Source organism: Ornithodoros turicata, chromosome 10 (assembly GCF_037126465.1).
Source record: "Ornithodoros turicata isolate Travis chromosome 10, ASM3712646v1, whole genome shotgun sequence".
Taxonomy (NCBI): Eukaryota; Metazoa; Arthropoda; class Arachnida; order Ixodida; family Argasidae; genus Ornithodoros; species Ornithodoros turicata.
This window is the reverse complement of record NC_088210.1, coordinates 5972462-5990131: the sequence shown is the minus strand read 5'-3', so window position 1 is coordinate 5990131 and position 17670 is coordinate 5972462. Positions and strand designations below refer to the sequence as shown.

Here is a 17670-nt window from a genome sequence, read left to right as displayed (position 1 = left end):
GAAGAGGTTTGCGTAATTGGGTGAAACACGGGAACCCATCGCTGCGCCCTGAACTTGGACATAATGTTTGTCGTTAAAAACAAAGTTGTTGTACTGCAAGACTAACTCAAGAAGACAGATAATGGTTTTAGTTTGAAGAAGATCAGACGGAAAGGAGGAAAGAAAAAGCTCTACAGCGTTGACACCTTCATCATGGGGAATATTTGTATATAATGACGTCACATCCATAGTTACCAGTATAGTGTTGTTGAGGTTAGGAGAAATGTTATTAATGGATCCATAACTTAAAACCTCTCGTTATTAATGGAATTTGTTTGGGCAAGGAAGTCGTTAGTGTCCTTTACATAAGAGGGAAGTTGTGGAGGAATATGCTTGATGCAGTGATCTAAGACGAGGGATATTTTCTCAGTCGGTGTATTAACACCCGAAATTATAGGCCTGCCAGGGTGGTTAATTTTGTGCATCTTAATAAGGAGATAAAAAGAACCAGGCGTGGTCCCAGAGGGAACAATGCTCTCCTGTGGATTTCCCGTGGAAAACCTGAGGTGGATATCTGGACGTCCACAGGATATGACCATTTTGGGGAGTTGACATGTAGAGGATGTCCTGTGGAGCTCCGCGTGGCCACAGTTTTGATATCCTGTGGAAGTCCTGCTATGATCCTCAGAGGTCATAGCAGGGACATGTATGGGACTGTTACAGCTCATGCACCCACAGCTGTCTTAGCAGGATTATCAGCCTTAACAGACATGTATTCAAAATGCATAGTGTTTTTATTGGAATTTATTGTAACAGCATGTAACATATAGAAAAACACCGTAGGAACTAAGAATAATATATTTTTAAACGCTTCAAATGCAGGTAGCATGTGAGTGCAGTGTTAATTTTCAACGTTCACTAGGCTCACAAATCCTGCACAGCGTACTTGTGCAATTAAAACGCGAAACCCCGCGAACAAAGTAGAAGCACTCGTAATATATGACAGTCAGTACCAGTGCACATTTGTGCATTCAAAAAAAAAAAAAAAACAGCAACAAGAGATTGGGCCACTTAGCCAAAAAGCTTTGGAAATGTATTCACTTCCAAACAGAAAACAGACACTGTACATTGGTGTTTTCGCGAGGTTCTACAAGTACGAGAGCCCTGTTCGCCTGTGGGTCGAAATGAAGGGTGAGATATGCAAGTTTAATTCGATTGCGTGCACAAACAACAGTGATGTGAGAAACTGCTTGGTGTATTAAGTCACCTTGGAGGTAATGTCTCTGTTTCTTACTCATTCGGTTTGAGAAACTGAGTTGGTTTATGGTAAGTCGAATTTGTGCTGTGCTACATCATCCCGCGTTTCTCTCTCTTGGAATACATGATCCATGCAGCATCCCATCACGGAGTCGATTTGGACAATCCGTGAAACAACCCCAACGGGACCTCCTGCGGATATACAACTACGGATACACCTCCCAGGGAAGTCCCACGGAGATCCATTTTCGGATATGGACATTGGGATCTATTTCGGACGTCAGTGGGAGATGGTGTTCTGTCTGGGGTGTTCTTTGGCTTAATAAAGTCTGCTATATTGCGCGGGAGAGAGTTGTCCTTGGTAAGTTCTAAGATCTTCTTGTTGATTATTTGGCAGAAAAATGACGTCTGGTCGCCATCAAGAGGTCTGTAAAATGTCTCATCATCAAGGTGTTTGTTTGCCTCATCTATGTAGGCCGATGCATTCATAACGACTATTCCGCCACCTTTGTCAGCAGGTCTAATAATGATATATTTACGTCTCTTAAGATTCATTAAGAGGGGATACGAGTGAGGCGGCATCTCCGATTCACGATTTTTTCGCTCGTAGATGGCACCACACGAACATACGGGTCTCAGCCTGGAGGAAGCTGTAACCATTACCCTTAGTACAAATAACTCACTCCTCCGCAGGATTGTGTAGTCCCAAAAACACGTGTGACCTCCTTGACTATTGAGACGCAGGGATCTCACGTCATGTTTGGGTTGCCAAGGTCAACTCAGCTACAAAGAAAGAAGGAGGTCCCGACGAAAGCCAATTCTTCCCTTTTGTCCCTTTGTGGACTGCATCTGGTGACTTCTTGATGTTTTGCTATCTTAGCTTGTCTGACTTTCTGGACGCAGCGCGGAGTCCAAATGTTATATTTCGTTGGCCCTCGCTTATTTATATTCACCTGCTGATTTTTCTTTGGCGCCGAGTTCTCACACTAGAACATTTTGCGGACGCATTTTGTATTTAACTGACTATTCTGATTTAGTGTATTTACCTTGCGTCTGTGTGCAAGTGAATCTAAATTTATTTGTCGCTACAAACATTAACCGAATAAGTCCTCCGAAACCTAGACAAGATAAGCCGTGCAGCAGACCTTTGCATTTTGTCTTCTTTATTTTTTTTTTCTCGGACAGCGTGGATGTGCAGAGATCCAAGACTGCAGATGCATACTCTAAATGAGGGGAAGTAATGTTTTGATTGTAGATGGGTAGAAATCCAGCGAACCGGTAGAGATGTAGGAAGGGAGTTGCCTCAGGACAGCAGCCGCCGATATTTCGAACAGAGACTGTTGAAGAAGAACCGAGTCTCTGAAGAACAGTCTCAGAAGAACAGTCTGTGTTCGAAATATCGGCGGCTTCTGTCCTGAGGCGACTCCCTTCCTAATGTTTTGATTGATTGGTTTGTAAAAGAAAAAAATCAAGATGATAGTCCGGAGCCACTCGGAACTAATGCTTTATATGCTGTTAATTTAATATGTTTTGTTGTACCATGGCGAAATTTCCTTCTTATAGTTTCCACAGACAAGCGGCTTTCGCACACATATGGATATCCGATTTCAGAACTTTCCCTTTAAATTTGCCGCCAGCAATGAGAAGGGTGCCCAGAAGAAGCACAGACTGTCGGCTGCTCCCAACGTCAGGCCATATTCTTCAATATGTGTAATTCGTGGGATTATACCCACTTTTCTGTTCAGCTGTGTTGTTCGTAAATGACAAAGGTCTTAAAATAACCAGTGGCCTCCCCTCTTCGGCTGAACAAAGCAAACAAATAAATAAAAAAGCAGAGGACACTGATTGCCTGCACCGTATGCTCGAATCAAAACTTACGGAAAAACAGGTGCGTACGACCCACTCCACGGAGCTTTGAACTCCTTTCAAAACAAACGCCTTTCCAACAAACGGCGTCGATCAAACGGCATTCGACCAAACGAGTTTCGATGAAATGGGCGGACACCCAGTTTTAGTTTATTTACTTTGCGCCTATGTGCAGGTGTACCTAAATTTGGTCCTTACAACATACATGTATCCGTCGAAACCTAGACAAGATATCAGAAGGTCGAAACTTAAAAGGCCGAAAAATTAAAACATCGAACGATCAGAAGGCTGAAAATTCAGAAAACCGAACTATCAGCAGGCCGGAAAGCCAGAAAACCGAATTACCGTAAGGTCGAAAAGTAAGGAAGCCAAGATACGGAAATTGTTATTCCAACTGCGATAAAAAATTAGCTCTACAAAGTAAGTAGGATAGAATTGTTGAGAATTAATACAGGGAATAAATCGTTTCACCAAACTTCCCTTTAGATAACGTACTTTCGATCACTTAGGCAGAAAACAAAAAGTAAAAGTAGAGATGACTGTGTTATTGTACACGACGACAATCACGTTCGGGTTGCCAAATATATAGAGCGACACCATCTCCTCTAAAATTCATTGAGTGGGTAGTACAAGTCATTCACTGGCAATCACCCACCAGGCACTTTCTTTTTGTAAACATGTCTCCAAGAGTCTAGGCAGCTAAGACGCTCAGACTTGCAAATGCAGGTTGCAGTACATCAGTGCAAATAGTGTTCCGTGAATTTTGGGAGCAAGCCTTCTTTTTTTTTTTTTTTTTCAGAACTTGCCATTTTTTTGAGTCAATATACCCAAAAAGCACCCTTCTTTTGGGTGTAATATGTGACACCCCTGTTACACCCATCATTGGACCCCGAGCCCGAGAACTCGGAAGACTGAACTATCGAAAGCCAGAGGCCACCAAGAAAGGGAAAATATATATTCGAAAAGTTACATCTGCTACATCAGGTCGATCCACAACGCTGTGCTCAGGACAGGTATTGAGAATTAATGTGCTAAATGCTTTTTATGCATTTAAAATAACGTTGTATGACCTTGTCCAGCGCATGCCACTTTTTGGCAGCATCCCTCGTGTACTGGGGTTGATCTTACAGCTGTGGATAGAGAAAGAGCTTCTTTTGAAAAAGTTCTGTTAAAAAGTGAATTTCTACGGGGAGTCTTTTTCAACGTTTTATTCATAAATTATTTATTTCGCAGACATCCTCTTGGAATTCCTTATTTTTCGGCCTTTCCATAATCCAGTCTTTGAGTGTTTGATATTACCTCATTAAAAAAAAGAAAGAAAACTGTCTTCCAATTTCAACAGATCGGGAGAGCGAATGATAACACCACTCGGTCTCATTGTGCCTCAGTGCCTCACCTCCCCTAACCCTACCGTTCTTTTTACGTGCATGCGATGCGAGACGAATATTGTGTGGCTGTGTAGCAAACCTTTCCTGGTCTATGCCGCCTATTCTCCCTATTCTCACTCAAGGCCTTCCCATTATTTTGCGACGACCTACTCAACGTGGATCTCTTCAGACAGGTTTCACGACCTCAATTTCGCGCTTCCGCTGCCGGGGAAACCCCTTCTGGGATAGGGTGCCAGAACAGTGACTGCATTCTGCGGAACTATATGAAGTTCTCTTCTGACCAGCAATGTGGCGCTACTGTACGATGGCAAGACGGGGCAGTTCACGGAGCCGTACATACCTTAAGTTTTTTCAATATTGTGAACAACTGGAGGCATGGACAGACATGACATGGACACGTAAATATTCAAGAAAGAATTCCGCGTAAATGCTACTGATTACATTTCACATATGTGCTACAGTAAACGAGCTACGAACTTCCAAAAGCGAGAGACGGAACTTATAAATTTTTTGCAGCTTTCGTAAGGTTTTTAAAAACTTCTGCAAAAAAAATTGCAAATGTCTCCAATGCGAATTTTTTGAAATTCTAAAATCTATCGAACAAGGCCATTTTGGTCCAAATCGGTTCAGTATTAGCTGCAAAAGATCGCATTGTTTCGCCCATAGAGAATACATGGGGCCGCCGGAGGTCGTATCCCCTCTTAAGGCCGTCCTTTCTGCTTTAGATAAGTTAAAATTATTAGCGTTGTTATCAATGACAGTTAGGCATTTAATATCGTTATAAACCGCTCTAATGTAATTGTCAATCATGGGGCTTGTTTTCGACGGGTCTGGTGTCCAGCTTGAGGGTTTCTTAAATGGTGTTATCTCTGTATGTTCACTGCCGTGGAAAAACGTCTGCAGGTGCATTCTACGACCTAAGCTCAGAAGGTCATTTAGGATTTCGAAATTGTCAGTGCTGGGAGGGGTGGGCACAAAGGTGAGACCTTTGGATAACACATTTACTTCTGCTTTGTTTAATGGTACGTTAGCGAGATTGAATACCACGTTGTTTGTGGCTGAACTGGGATATGTATGAGGTGTCAAAGCATCGCAAATATCAAGATCCTCAATCGGAGTGAGTTGAATGCCGTCGCGTTTCGCCTTCTTGGACTTAGTGCGTTGCAGGACAGAAAGTTTACGGACACAAAAAGAGCGCAGCTCATCCAGCTCATCCGGCGATAGTACACGGCTAAGTTGTCGAAGTTGATTGTCTGTGTCCTTAATGACATGTGAGGCTTCATTCTGTGAAATTCTGATCAGGCTTATGGAAGCATGGGTCAAGATATTGGACCAACTTTTGGAATTACGGGGAGATTGAAATTTAAATGAGGAACATGCACTCAGCAGCAAACCTTTAGGAACAACGTGTTGTCTAATGCAATCGGTATAAAAATACGAGTGGGAAACAAACCTTGCTTTCTTATCTAACAATTTTCGAGCCTTCAGGAAAGAAGGGGACTTTGAATTGTCCGAGATGAGTCAACGTGAACTTGAGCTTCGTGTGTTGTACCGTGAAGTGCGGAATCCTGGTTTCCTGAAAGTGGCCCCTCTCGAAGACGAAGGGGACGTAGGCTTCGGAAGGTCGTCGTTGGACACCGGGCGAACTAGCGAGCTGGAGACATGGATGGCACTTACAGTGGGGTGCACAGTATCCAAACGAGGACATTCACGCACACTGGGCACTGGGGGCGAAGAAGTTGAGGGCTGCACAAGAACGTAATTACCATCGGAAGACGCGTTGCAGGTAGAGTCACATTTAAGGTCACGTGGTGCGCACTGGGTGGCATGTGGAGGCACAGACAGAAGATGATGGCAAGAATCCGACTTGCTCGGGTCTGCAAGTGGCACAACAGGGCTCAACGGGGCTGTGTATGAGACAGGAGTTGTGGCATGTTGGGCTTGAGGTTGCGGGCTCGGCGAAAGAAGGTCAATCGGAGGAAAATCTTGGAGGTTCAGGTGAAACGTATTGTTGGGCTCCAGGGGTGAGCAAACGGCGGAAGAGAAGAAACGCTTGATGCAGTTGCGATAGTGTGATGAAAGAACTTTTGCCCCGCGGAGGTTGAGGTGGTGACCGTCTAACGCCAGAAAATCCCATGGAGACTGATATAGGCGGTTGTGTCGGATGAAGCCGATGTCGTCGTTGACGATTGACAAGTACCAAAAATGTTGGTTCATGAAGTTGATGTTGCGGTTAGTCTCATAGAGAAAACGGGACTGGTCACACGACAGGTAGAATGACGGGAGGCGAGGGGGGATGCTTGACATCACCACAAAAACGTGTGGTCGGGAGGAACGGATGTGTGACAAAAGGGTGTCAAAATGTTCCACACAGTGAAAAATGGAAGTCTCACCGACGTCGATGGATCCGACTTGAAAAAAGATAACGTCAACATCTTGAGGCAGAGTATTCACCACACTTATGAAGTCCAGGATTTTACCACCAGGAACAGACTTGATCGTGAGTTGCTTATTGTCGCTGAGAAATTTGGGGACGAGTTTGATTAAAGAGTTACCCACTAATGCGATGTGGGGGAGATGCTCCGCTCCGGTGGAACTTGACAAAGTAGGTGACATCGTAGAACGTGAAAAAAAAAAAAAAAAAAAAAACAATGTGCAAGTTTCCGGCGATGCAGAATCAAAAATAACAAAGACGGTTAAGAGCATCAGCTGTTTGCTATATACATTAAAAACAAGACTTTCGTGCAGTAGGCTGCACTTCTTCAGGTTTGAGGACCTGTTACAAGTGGTGAAGCATATATCAAAAAACAGTCACATGGTACAAGAGAAAAGGGTAAGGGTGAAGAGAAATACAAACGCGATACAAATATCAGCAAAAAAATGAAAATGAAAAACAAAACGCAATCAGTAGGAGGTGGCTCGACAAGGTCAGACAGACATACAGACGAGTCGGAGTTGTACGTGGAGGAAACCAGTGAACAGCACATGAATAGGCACAGCAGCCAGTTGGCACAAAAGGCTTTAGAATGCGTACGGGGAATTAGGGCTCAAGGGCGAAGGATTGTGGACACACAGCACTTTGATGGCTAAGAGCTTCCAGACTCTGGGAAAGTAACGCAGAGTTGGTGTCTTACTGATTGTGTATCATCGTGTATGATGTGAAAAATGGCAGACAAGTGATAATACAATAAATGGACTGTATATAGTAAACAGCTAATGCTCTTAACCGTCTTTGTTATTTTTGATTCTGGCCCAGGAAACAAAAACTTTAAATTGCAGGTGTATGCCGACTGGCCCAGGAAAAAAAACTTTAAATTGCAGGTGTATGCCGACTGGCCCAGGAAAAAAAAACTTGAAATTTTAGGTGTATGCCGACTTCCCCAGGAAAAAAAACACTTTAAATTGCAGGTGTATGCCGACTGGCCCAGGAAAAAAAACTTTAAATTGCAGGTGTATGCCGACTGGCCCAGGAAAAAAAACTTTAAATTGCAGGTGTATGCCGACTGGCCCAGGAAAAAAAACTTTAAATTTTAGGTGTATGCCGACTTCCCCAGGAAAAAAAACACTTTAAATTGCAGGTGTATGCCGACTGGCCCAGGAAAAAAAACTTTAAATTGCAGGTGTATGCCGACTGGCTCAGGAAAAAAACTTTAAATTGCAGGTGTATGCCGACTGGCCCAGGAAAAAAAATTTTAAATTGCAGATGTATGCCAACTGGCCCAGGAAAAAAAACTTTAAGTTGCAGGTGTATGCCGACTGGCCCAGGAAAAAAAACTTTAAATTGCAGGTGTATGCCAACTGGCCCAGGAAAAAAACTTTAAATTGCAGGTGTATGCCGACTGGCCCAGGAAAAAAAAAACTTTAAATTGCAGGTGCATGCCGACCGGCCCAGGGATAAAACAAACTTTAAATTGCAGGTGCATGCCGACCGGCCCAGGAATAAAACAAACTTTAAATTGCAGGTGTATGCCGACTGGCCCAGGAAAAGTTTCTAGTTTTTTTCATGAAAAATTTGTATCAAAAAGAAAAAAAACAAGAAAAGACACCCTGTATAAGAGAAATTCATCAGAATGCCCTACCCATCCAGTTAAAAGCGCTTCGTGGACTTCGTGCTTCAGTTGCTTAGCTTTGAGAATATGCTCTGCTGTTTCAACGCACACAGTGTACTGCCCAAGCACACAGGATGCAATTTTGCACTGGCGTGGTATATGGAGCCTCGCTTCAATTGCCTCCGTCTTCAGTCGCCCAGAAGGCCGTTTAAACAGCGCCCAATGTTAAAAATGTAGTTTTCTGTTCAAGTGATAAAGTTTTACTGTTTTTATTTCAAACTGCTTTTCTCTCTGTAAAAAATTTGTGCCCAAAAAAATCTTCCGCCCGGGGTGATTGCCCCTATGGCCCCCTCATGCTACGCCACTGCTATACACGCTTGTGTTAGTGTATGCCATTTTACAAGTTCAATCAGGAGTAGAGTGAACAAGGGAAGCGTTTAATGTAGACACAATAAAGATACATGAAAGGCGGTTTTCATAATTTGTATTTACGATTTCTGGTTTTCCCTGATAGTATTTTCCGTGGTGTTACGAGGCAGGGTGACGATAGGTGACAAAGATAAGTTATCCGTTATTTCATGATATTATCAGCCAATTCCATCTTGTGCCACTGTAATTTGGTTTTGAGCTCATTTTCTTGGGGAGCTCTCAAAAATTATAATCATAGAAAACTGGAAACCCTACTTGCAGTACATAACACAAGTCAGCGGAGGGAAAACTCAAGGTGTGCAGATGCAAGTCCTAGATCAAGAGGTGCAGTGTGTCAAACAATCTCTGAATGGGATGCTGAAAGAAGAACTGGGCTGTCCCAAAAATATAGATGATCTTTCTCGAAGCACACGTCTTATCTTCAGTGCTGTTCCCTTTCCTCTTCTATTGTGACTATTTCATAATCAACATTTTCATCGGCGGAAACCACTTTGCGCTTCTTCCTTTGAGGTTTGAAGTGGGTCTTCAGGTGATCTCTCAGATGATGCTTTCTGCTTGCAGAATAATCGCATACATCACATTTATAGGGTTTTTCTCCTGTGTGAATACGCTCGTGATCCTTGAGGTGGCAGTTGCGCGTTGACGCGTAATCGCAGTAGCTGCACTTGAATGGCTTCTCGCCAGTGTGACTTCTCTCATGCTCGACGAGATGGGACTTCCTACCTGTGGTATAGGGACAGGTGTTGCAGAGGTACAGGGTCTTGCTTCCTTTCTGGACGGTATAAGTTATCGTCCTCTTTCCCGCTGCCTCAGCACCTTGCTGGCCTGCAGCTGTTGAAGCTTCGGCACTGACGCATTCACCTTCGATTGTGACGTCCTGATCGGCAGCGTCGACGATGACCTCCTGACCAATTTTTGCTTCGTGAAGTGCAAGAGTGATCACGTTCTGACGCGTGGGTGCCTGGGTGCCCTCTTTCTTCCGCGCAGCCCTCTTCTTCCGCAAGATGGCTGGTCTTCCCGTGGTTTTGCGCAAAGCTCTGGGTGTAGTCTGTATTTCTGCACCTTTTCGGGACCTCGTTCTTGGCCCCTGCACACTTACTGCCTGCTCTATAGTGGGAGTGCCTGACGGGGCAGGAGCTGCTGAGCTGCCTGCCACAGTCGCGGTAGTAACAACCCTAGTAGATGATGCTGGGGGCTGAGGCGGTATTGCTTTGATTTCCAGCGCAGGGACCATTTCCCCACGGGACGAAGAAGCCGTCTGCTTAGGTGGAAGGATTCTTACACCCCTCAGCAATTTTGTTGTCTGAGGAAGTGCCACGATGCGTGGTGATGTCCTGCCCTTCTGTTGGGGTGACCCACTTGTTACTGTCTGCGGTGAACCAGTTGTGGGCGATTCTGAAGGTGCCATGACAATTATCTGCATTGGTTTGTTTGCTGAAGTCTCTGGCAGTGTGACTGTCTTGGACTGGCATGCTGGCAGTTGACGGGATGACGTCCTTGCAAGCTCCTGGACAGTTGCTGCTGGCTTGTTCACTTCTGCCCTAGCGGGTGCTTCGTTTTGTTCTGCAAATTCAAACATCACAAGTAAATCTAACTTGTTTCCTAGTATTCACGTGGCCTCTAGAAGCAGCTGAACAGAGGGAAAAATGAATAACAATTAGTCAAACAAAACCAGGGTGTGGACAGGTTGGTTGATAATATTTTAAAAAATTCCCAGGATGGTTACGGCCACAAATTTCAGCGCTAGCTCTGTCTCTACTGTGCGCCTGTTTGTCTGTGCATGTGTATGCCTGCCTGCCATTGAATGATTAAGGTATGCCTCGGTAAAGCTAAAACCACATGTTTCGATAATAAACTGTAGTGTTGGTTACAGTCAGTACTGCGTCCTGTTGTTTCTTTTGTATGTTTCCCCAACCATTGCCCCTCGATCGCTCTCCGCTTCGCACGGTACGGCCCGCCGGTGACTGGAGAAGTTTCTATCCCCGCCGCACTCTCTATGAGGGCGTGGACCATCGGGGGATGCCGGCGCTTGCTTGCACGCTAGTTTACCCATGTGGTTTACGGATAGATGCACTTACACTCTGCTTTCTGCTGAACTATCATTGTGTACTGTAAGCATATTTCTATTTGCAATGTATTAATTTTCGCGAATTTCGCGACCTTTCAGCGGTCGCAAAATTCGCGGAATCCCTTATTTTGAGGGTAGTGTGGACACTATGGACACTCGAGTTCTCGAATTCGAATTGAATATCAATCACTCTAAGTATTCGACTCGCGAATCAAATGCCCAATATGCGGGTTTCCAAATATTTGACTATTCGCCGAATATGAACGATACCTCCCGAAAGCTGGCCCCCATGACGCTTGTCTGCATGAGGTGAAGCCTGCTTTACGAAATCTCCCATGCTGCTGGACCAACACAGACAGATTGTAGTTTAGCTTTTAAAATAACATTCGCCCAGGTTTGTTGTGGATACTTCATCTGAGAAAAGGGTGGTGTCCCTCCCTTGCGCAGTTTAGCGGTGTTACGGGGGGGGGGGGAGATTATGATATGATGTCTGGCCCAGAAACACAAAAAGGGTGTCCCAAAGATGTAACTTCCCCAGGGCATGTATTCTAAACTCCTTCCTATAAAGTTCCTATAAACTCTTCAGATGCTGAAATATCTTTCAGCCAGTATAAAATGATTGGAGGCGACAGACCGCATCGCAGGAGAACACAAAATGCCACTTATGTAATGTTGATCCACAACAGTGCTTTGAATCTGTAATTTTATAAAATATTTTTTCTTCCCACATTACCCAAGAAAATGAAATGTTTCCCGTTCCAAGCAGCCACTGACTCCTTCCCGCAGAAAACTGAGGAACTTACGAGTCAGTGCCGCAAAATTTTGAACTTGCCGCAGCAGAAAACCGGGGGGCCTTAATCATGGACACATACACAGGTGTATCTGTGTGTGTAAGCATCGGAATACTATACTATTTTACGTGAAACATATACATAAAATAGACTAGTGAAGCTTCATATCTTACTTCTTAGAAAGATCACGTGCACTGTGCTGTTCTTGGCAGGTGTAGAGCCTGAAAAAGGCAACACCATCAAGGACAAGAGGAGAAACGGGTCTTCAAAATCTGGACTGACCGCACATACAAGAGCACAAAATATTTATCATCTGGAGTGATCACACCGCATGAGATATTCTACCAACGAAAACAGTGAAATATCCAGTGGAAGACTACACACTACATCACATAGAAGTATAAAAATCAGTGCCCTTAGTACTTAGTCAAAGGACTTGAATAGAATAGCACATAGCTAAGCACAACAGTAGCGTGGCATGTAAGGAAACCAAAAGGTACCTTCTAGAAACCTAGCTCAGTTACCTGTACACAAAGCTATATTACATTATTTGCGTTGAGCAAGTCGCAATAAATTAATACCCCTGCGACACGAGCACGAAAAATGAAATGAAGTGCCTAATCTGTTAAGTTAATGTTAAGTTAATGTGCCTAAGTGTTAATGACTGTCACTTGTGCCACGCTATACAGAGATATTTAGTGACATTCTTCCGAATGATAGTTTCCACGAATTGAGATCCCTCACTCCCATTGTCAGAGCACAGGAGCAATTTAAAAATTCCATAAAGCCACCATAAAGCCATTTTGTGCTGCGCACCGCGTGATTATTTTATGTGGTTACACAAAAACAGTATTGTTGGTGTTGTTGACAATTGCTCTTTTACATATTTGCTTTTGTTGTAAACTGCGACCTAACGGGCCATATGAGCCAGCTTTCCCAACATCGTGCAACCGTCGATTATGAAATAAAGCAAATTTTCTCACTTTTGTGATCGTATGGGTATTTTCAGTCTCTTTCAACATGTTTATGTTCTTCAAACACCCCATCTCTTACACAGCTAGTGGGAGACCCACATCAACGTCGTCACATTTCATGTCATTCCAATCTGATGTGTAGCGCAACTATTGTAAGAAATGGCATTCTGGACCGAGCTGATGTTACACGCTGCCATTGTTTCTTCCTGTTTGGTACGGGTGTAGCCACTGTAACACAGACTGACAGCTCGCAAAATACAAACTGCAAAGTTTTGCAACCTGGCCTCAAATACAAGCCACTTGTGTTAGAAAAAGAACGTCTCTGATCCTCTGTATCTTGAGTACGTTCCAATAAAAGCTTGTTCAAAAACAAGGGAAGAGAACTTCCAGTGAAAGTAAAAAACATTGAAGTCATCTCTACGTGCAACAAAAGTATAGTATACAACTGAAATCACATTTCTTGTTTCGCAAAAATCTTTCAATTTCTTCAGACACATTGGGGCAGCACAGGATGGTGACATGCACTCAACTGAGTCAATATTATGCATGGCATGATCCAGAATCCTGCAACACAAAAGCAAATGTGATTATGTGCATTCCAAACACTTCGAGTGAATAAGATTTTTTGTCAAAACCAAAGCATCTCGCGAGGGATGCTCTAAGGTGTACGGAAATTTTTGTGGTAGGCTATCAGATTTTATGAGAAAGCATTTTTTTTAAACACACTGCACTGCTTCACAATAAATATCACGTACCACATCTAAGCAACGTCCAAATGACTATCACTGACCAAGGACAATATTCCTTTGATGCGCACATTGCAAACAGCACTTTCCCGGTTTCTTGTACATGGGTGACATACACCCGGGACATAGCCAGAAAAATATTTCTGGATGAGTTCTACGGGGACTTTACACAGGGAGGAGGATCTTGCCCTGATTCACTCTCCCAAACGCACCACAAAGGTACAATTTCAGGCATAGGGTTAGAGCCCTCAAACCCCTACTGGCTGACAGATTCCACAAGACTGTTTCAACCTGCAGCCACGTAATTTTATGTACACTGCAACACTGTGCTTTAAAAATAAGCAATGCTTCCTCGTGTCCTTAATGTTGGTGTAATGATGAAATATAGCAGCCCTCTGATATATGGGCCTGTTTCCGTTTACAAAGAAAAGACGCCATTGCTGTATGGGCACACGAACACGACGACTCCTGATTGCCGAATGTAGTTGCAGATTGACTCAGGTGGTATCGAATGGTAATTTCTGGCAAGCTGTGTTGTCATTGTCCCTGACTCTCTGTTAATTTCTTTTTACGCACATTGGCCTTGTGACGTCACCTGCGGAAACTGGTCTATTGAGTGCTGACAAGAACAATATTTTTGACAAAGGCCATCACTTCCTGCAAGTCGTAAGTACACCCAACCTGAAAACTCGTTAAATCAGATTTCTCGCATGGGCTGCGTAACTTTCATTGTAAACCACTATGGATATCATTAGGACATAGGTCTGAAGCATTGCAGCAACTAGATCTGCTCATCATGCAAATAGCCACGTACTTGCACCACAGCAATGACAACGATCGCTTGTGTCATGGCAAAACGCTACAAAACTTGTTTCTGTGTCCATATGATATGTTTTTTTGTCCCGATGGACACAAATGTGGGCAAGTGAATGGAAAATGGCAATGACCGGCAGTGCCAGGTGTTGAACCTGGAGCCTCCGGATTACCTGTTAGCGGTGCTGCCTTTACACTACAATGGCATCCCTAACTGGTAATCATGGAGGCATTGTGTGTTGCGTTGGTTTGTAGACGGAGCCCACCTCAGCTAGTTTGCTTTGTACTTACTGGCAGTGAGACAATGTAAGGCCCGACCTACATTTCCAGAAGAGTGACAGCTTTCTTAAGTCACTTTCATCTGTGAAAAATCATCGTTTAGTAGTGCCCTTGTAACATCCGATACGCTCCGTAACAGGCGTGGAACGGTATTTCCGACGGGGGTATTTCCGGTAACCACCCTGGGGCAGTTTTCGGTAGAAGATTTCTTGTCCGCGCATGGGCCCTCACCGTCAACGACATTGGAGGCGTGCCTCACATTTTTATTGTCAGTCAGAACGGTTGATATTGGGCCAATAGGGTGGCTAATGAATCGGCGGTTGCATTTTAGGAAATCAATTGGTTACCAGTCCTTTTAAAACACTTTGCTGACATGTGTGTCGGAACGAAGTGGACTAGACCTGGGACTGCTGGAAAATTAGTTGAAGCAAATCAAGATTAATTGGAACCTACGAGACAAAGTACAATAATAATAATACGCAAGATGCATCTTAAGCCACTTTTGCATGCACTTCTGCTTCTCATTCATTTTCTGCATATACTTACTGGCAAGCATCATGTTGTGCAAGGCAAACAAGAAACTTTTTGGCAAATTCAGCATACCACAGAAAAACTGCAAACGGCAGAAATAAAAGTTAGAAATAGCCGAAGCACACGGTCGGCGCTGTGCGGCAGTCAAAACCAGGGATTGGAACCGTTATTTTTTCTGGTTCTGTTCGGGTTCAGACATACGGATTCGGCTCCGGTTCGGCTCCGCTACAGCGCAAAATAGCTGTTCAAACTGGTTTAAACCGGTTCAGGAAAGTCAATTTTAAGCGACTGCCATTTGTTAAAAGCAAGAACAGTGACCGCTTAAATTTATTTCGGTTCCGTTCCAGTTCTGTTCAACGCGAGAAAAAAATATATACTTGTTCGGTTCAGTTACGGTTGAGCGAAAGATGCGGGTTTTTAGAGTTTTTCGGTTCTGGTTCAGTCCCGGTTCCGATCCCTGGTCGAAACATGATCCCCAGTCTCGAAGCGTGCTTTTGTATGAGAGGCCGAACCAGCGCTTCGTCCCTCCCTCCCCCAAAGTGTTGCGTGATCGGGACATTTTAATTCAATTCAATTCAATTCTTTATTTTTCCAAACAAGTTGGTGGGGAGGTCAGGCAGAAAGCTGCTAGTGCGCAGCTTGACGCGGCCCGACCCCCTGTGTACAATATATTCTTTGCAATATATATTATATTTATATATAGTTTTTACAATATATATTGTTTGACAGGTTTCTTTGGACAAAATAATCGGTGTGTGGCCACCGCAGACGTCGTGAAAGCGTGTGCCTGTCCTAATACGCAAAACAACCACGCAACAGACCTAAGTTAAACGTGAAAGAACTGATGTTCTGAGGCTGGAACAACATCGAAGGGACAAATACATACAAAGCCTCAATTTGCCTAAGAAATTCCCGCCTTGCAGGTGTGCGCAAGTCACTATTATCAACGGTACTTTCCCGTTCCTAATCATGAGTCACTTTTAGCAATGGTCTTTAAGGAGACTAGCCGAGCAAAGGCAGTCGCGTGACACGCTAAGGTACAAGCAGTGCGCAGAAACTACTACATGCGCGCACATGGTCAATGCGTCCACCGGTGAATGGGCCGAAATGTAATCACTTTTGCGATTTGCTCTCACACCGTTGTGTTTTGAGATGAAATCTCAGCATCCGGTAAAATGTCGCTTCGGACAACGACATCTGCTATCGTTTTATGTTAGCGTTGTGTAAATATTAAATGCGCGGAAACTCTTCAAAGCCAGCTTTTGGTCTTCTGGGCGTTGCCACTGTCACCACATACGAAAACGAAGCCGGTGATTCTGTTGCTCCCGGCGGCAGCAGCACACTGGCGGCGGCTTCCCCGCTTCAAACATCGTGCATGGATGGCTCATGGCCGCCGAATATAATGCTAGCCGCCGTCTCGACGCCGCCTCCTTTATTTTGGCGGGTGACGAAAACTGAAACAACGACAACGCCTACGACAACATGTATCTAACAGATGAAGAACACGTCATTGTGTGAGAAAGGCTAATCTGTTAGGTTAGTAACAACGCACATACCTTCGGGACATCGAGAACCTTACGTATGCAACAACATTTGAGCGTTCCGTGTCACTGGATGGTCAACGCTAGCCTCCTGTAACATAGGGGAAACTACTTGAACGTTACGCTATATTACTAGGTTTTCTAGAACGCATTCCAAATGTATCTAAGAGAATGAGATAATTCGACGAATTTGCTGTTATGCATCAACATCAAAGGGAGAAAGCTGCCACAAAACTACTAAAACGGGTACACGATGCACGTGACATTTTTCGAAATGGGATTGCCTTCAACTGTACTCGTTCTCTAAAACTTTTTCTGCGCACTACAAGCAAAAACTGAGTGAAAGAAAAATAAGTTCTATGCACGATGAAATAACTGCCAGCATATGTGGGGGCGCCAAGGGGCGCTCGCTATATTAACTGACGTCACGCGTCTGTTTATGACTCTCCAGCAAGCGGTCGTTGTTTTTCTTTTTCCTTTTTAACGGAACGTGCTGAAAAAAGCCGTGGTCGACGCACAGTTGTCGGGGTTGTGTTGTTTTCGTGTATTTGTGACAGGTGCGTCTGCCGAGGTATTTGTGTGATGATATTTCGAGGCAGGTACTTTACCACGGTTTCTCTGTGCTTGTCGAAATGGCTTCATTGCTCATTGAACATAAAGGGAGGATGCAAGCAAACTGGTGATAATCTAGAGCTGATGACATTCCTTGAGACTGAGGGAACACTTATCTTTTAAGTGTGTGTGTATCCCCAAGCAAGGACCCTCATGTGTATGGGTCATAATACTGCCGATTACTCATACATGATATACACCACCAGGTTCTCGGAGAACAAGGAGCAGTCTAAACAGGGACAACAACACAAGAAGACACACAAACAGAGGCTCCACTATCAACAAGTTTTTACTGAACAACACAAGCACATTTATAACCAATGGTATGGAGGGGAAATTGCGAGTCA

General features: G+C 44.1%; 2 protein-coding genes across 6 annotated transcripts in view; one reads left to right on the top strand and one right to left on the bottom strand.

Moving 5' to 3' along the window:
• Window positions 1–8955: 8955 nt before the first annotated feature.
• LOC135370773 (zinc finger protein 184-like) lies at window positions 8956–17013 on the bottom strand. 5 transcript variants are annotated; one of them, XM_064604603.1, is made up of 6 exons: window positions 16727–17013; window positions 16468–16642; window positions 15186–15252; window positions 13257–13365; window positions 12001–12031; window positions 8956–10531 (listed from the first exon to the last, which is right to left on the bottom strand). In XM_064604603.1, the coding sequence occupies exons 2-6, from the start codon at window positions 16556–16558 to the stop codon at window positions 9390–9392; spliced, it is 1440 nt and encodes a 479-aa protein (XP_064460673.1). In that variant the 5' UTR covers window positions 16559–16642; window positions 16727–17013; the 3' UTR covers window positions 8956–9389. The 5 variants fall into 5 exon arrangements, with proteins under 5 accessions (XP_064460673.1, XP_064460672.1, XP_064460671.1 ...); XM_064604602.1 differs by having other exon boundaries at window positions 16468–16624; XM_064604601.1 differs by having other exon boundaries at window positions 16468–17013.
• The window catches only part of LOC135370775 (zinc finger protein 64-like), a 24805-nt gene continuing 23641 nt past the window's right edge, over window positions 16507–17670 (top strand). Inside the window, exon 1 of the mRNA XM_064604609.1 lies at window positions 16507–17268. The gene's annotated coding sequence lies outside the window, so the exon portion shown is untranslated. The remainder of the gene's footprint in view (window positions 17269–17670) is intronic.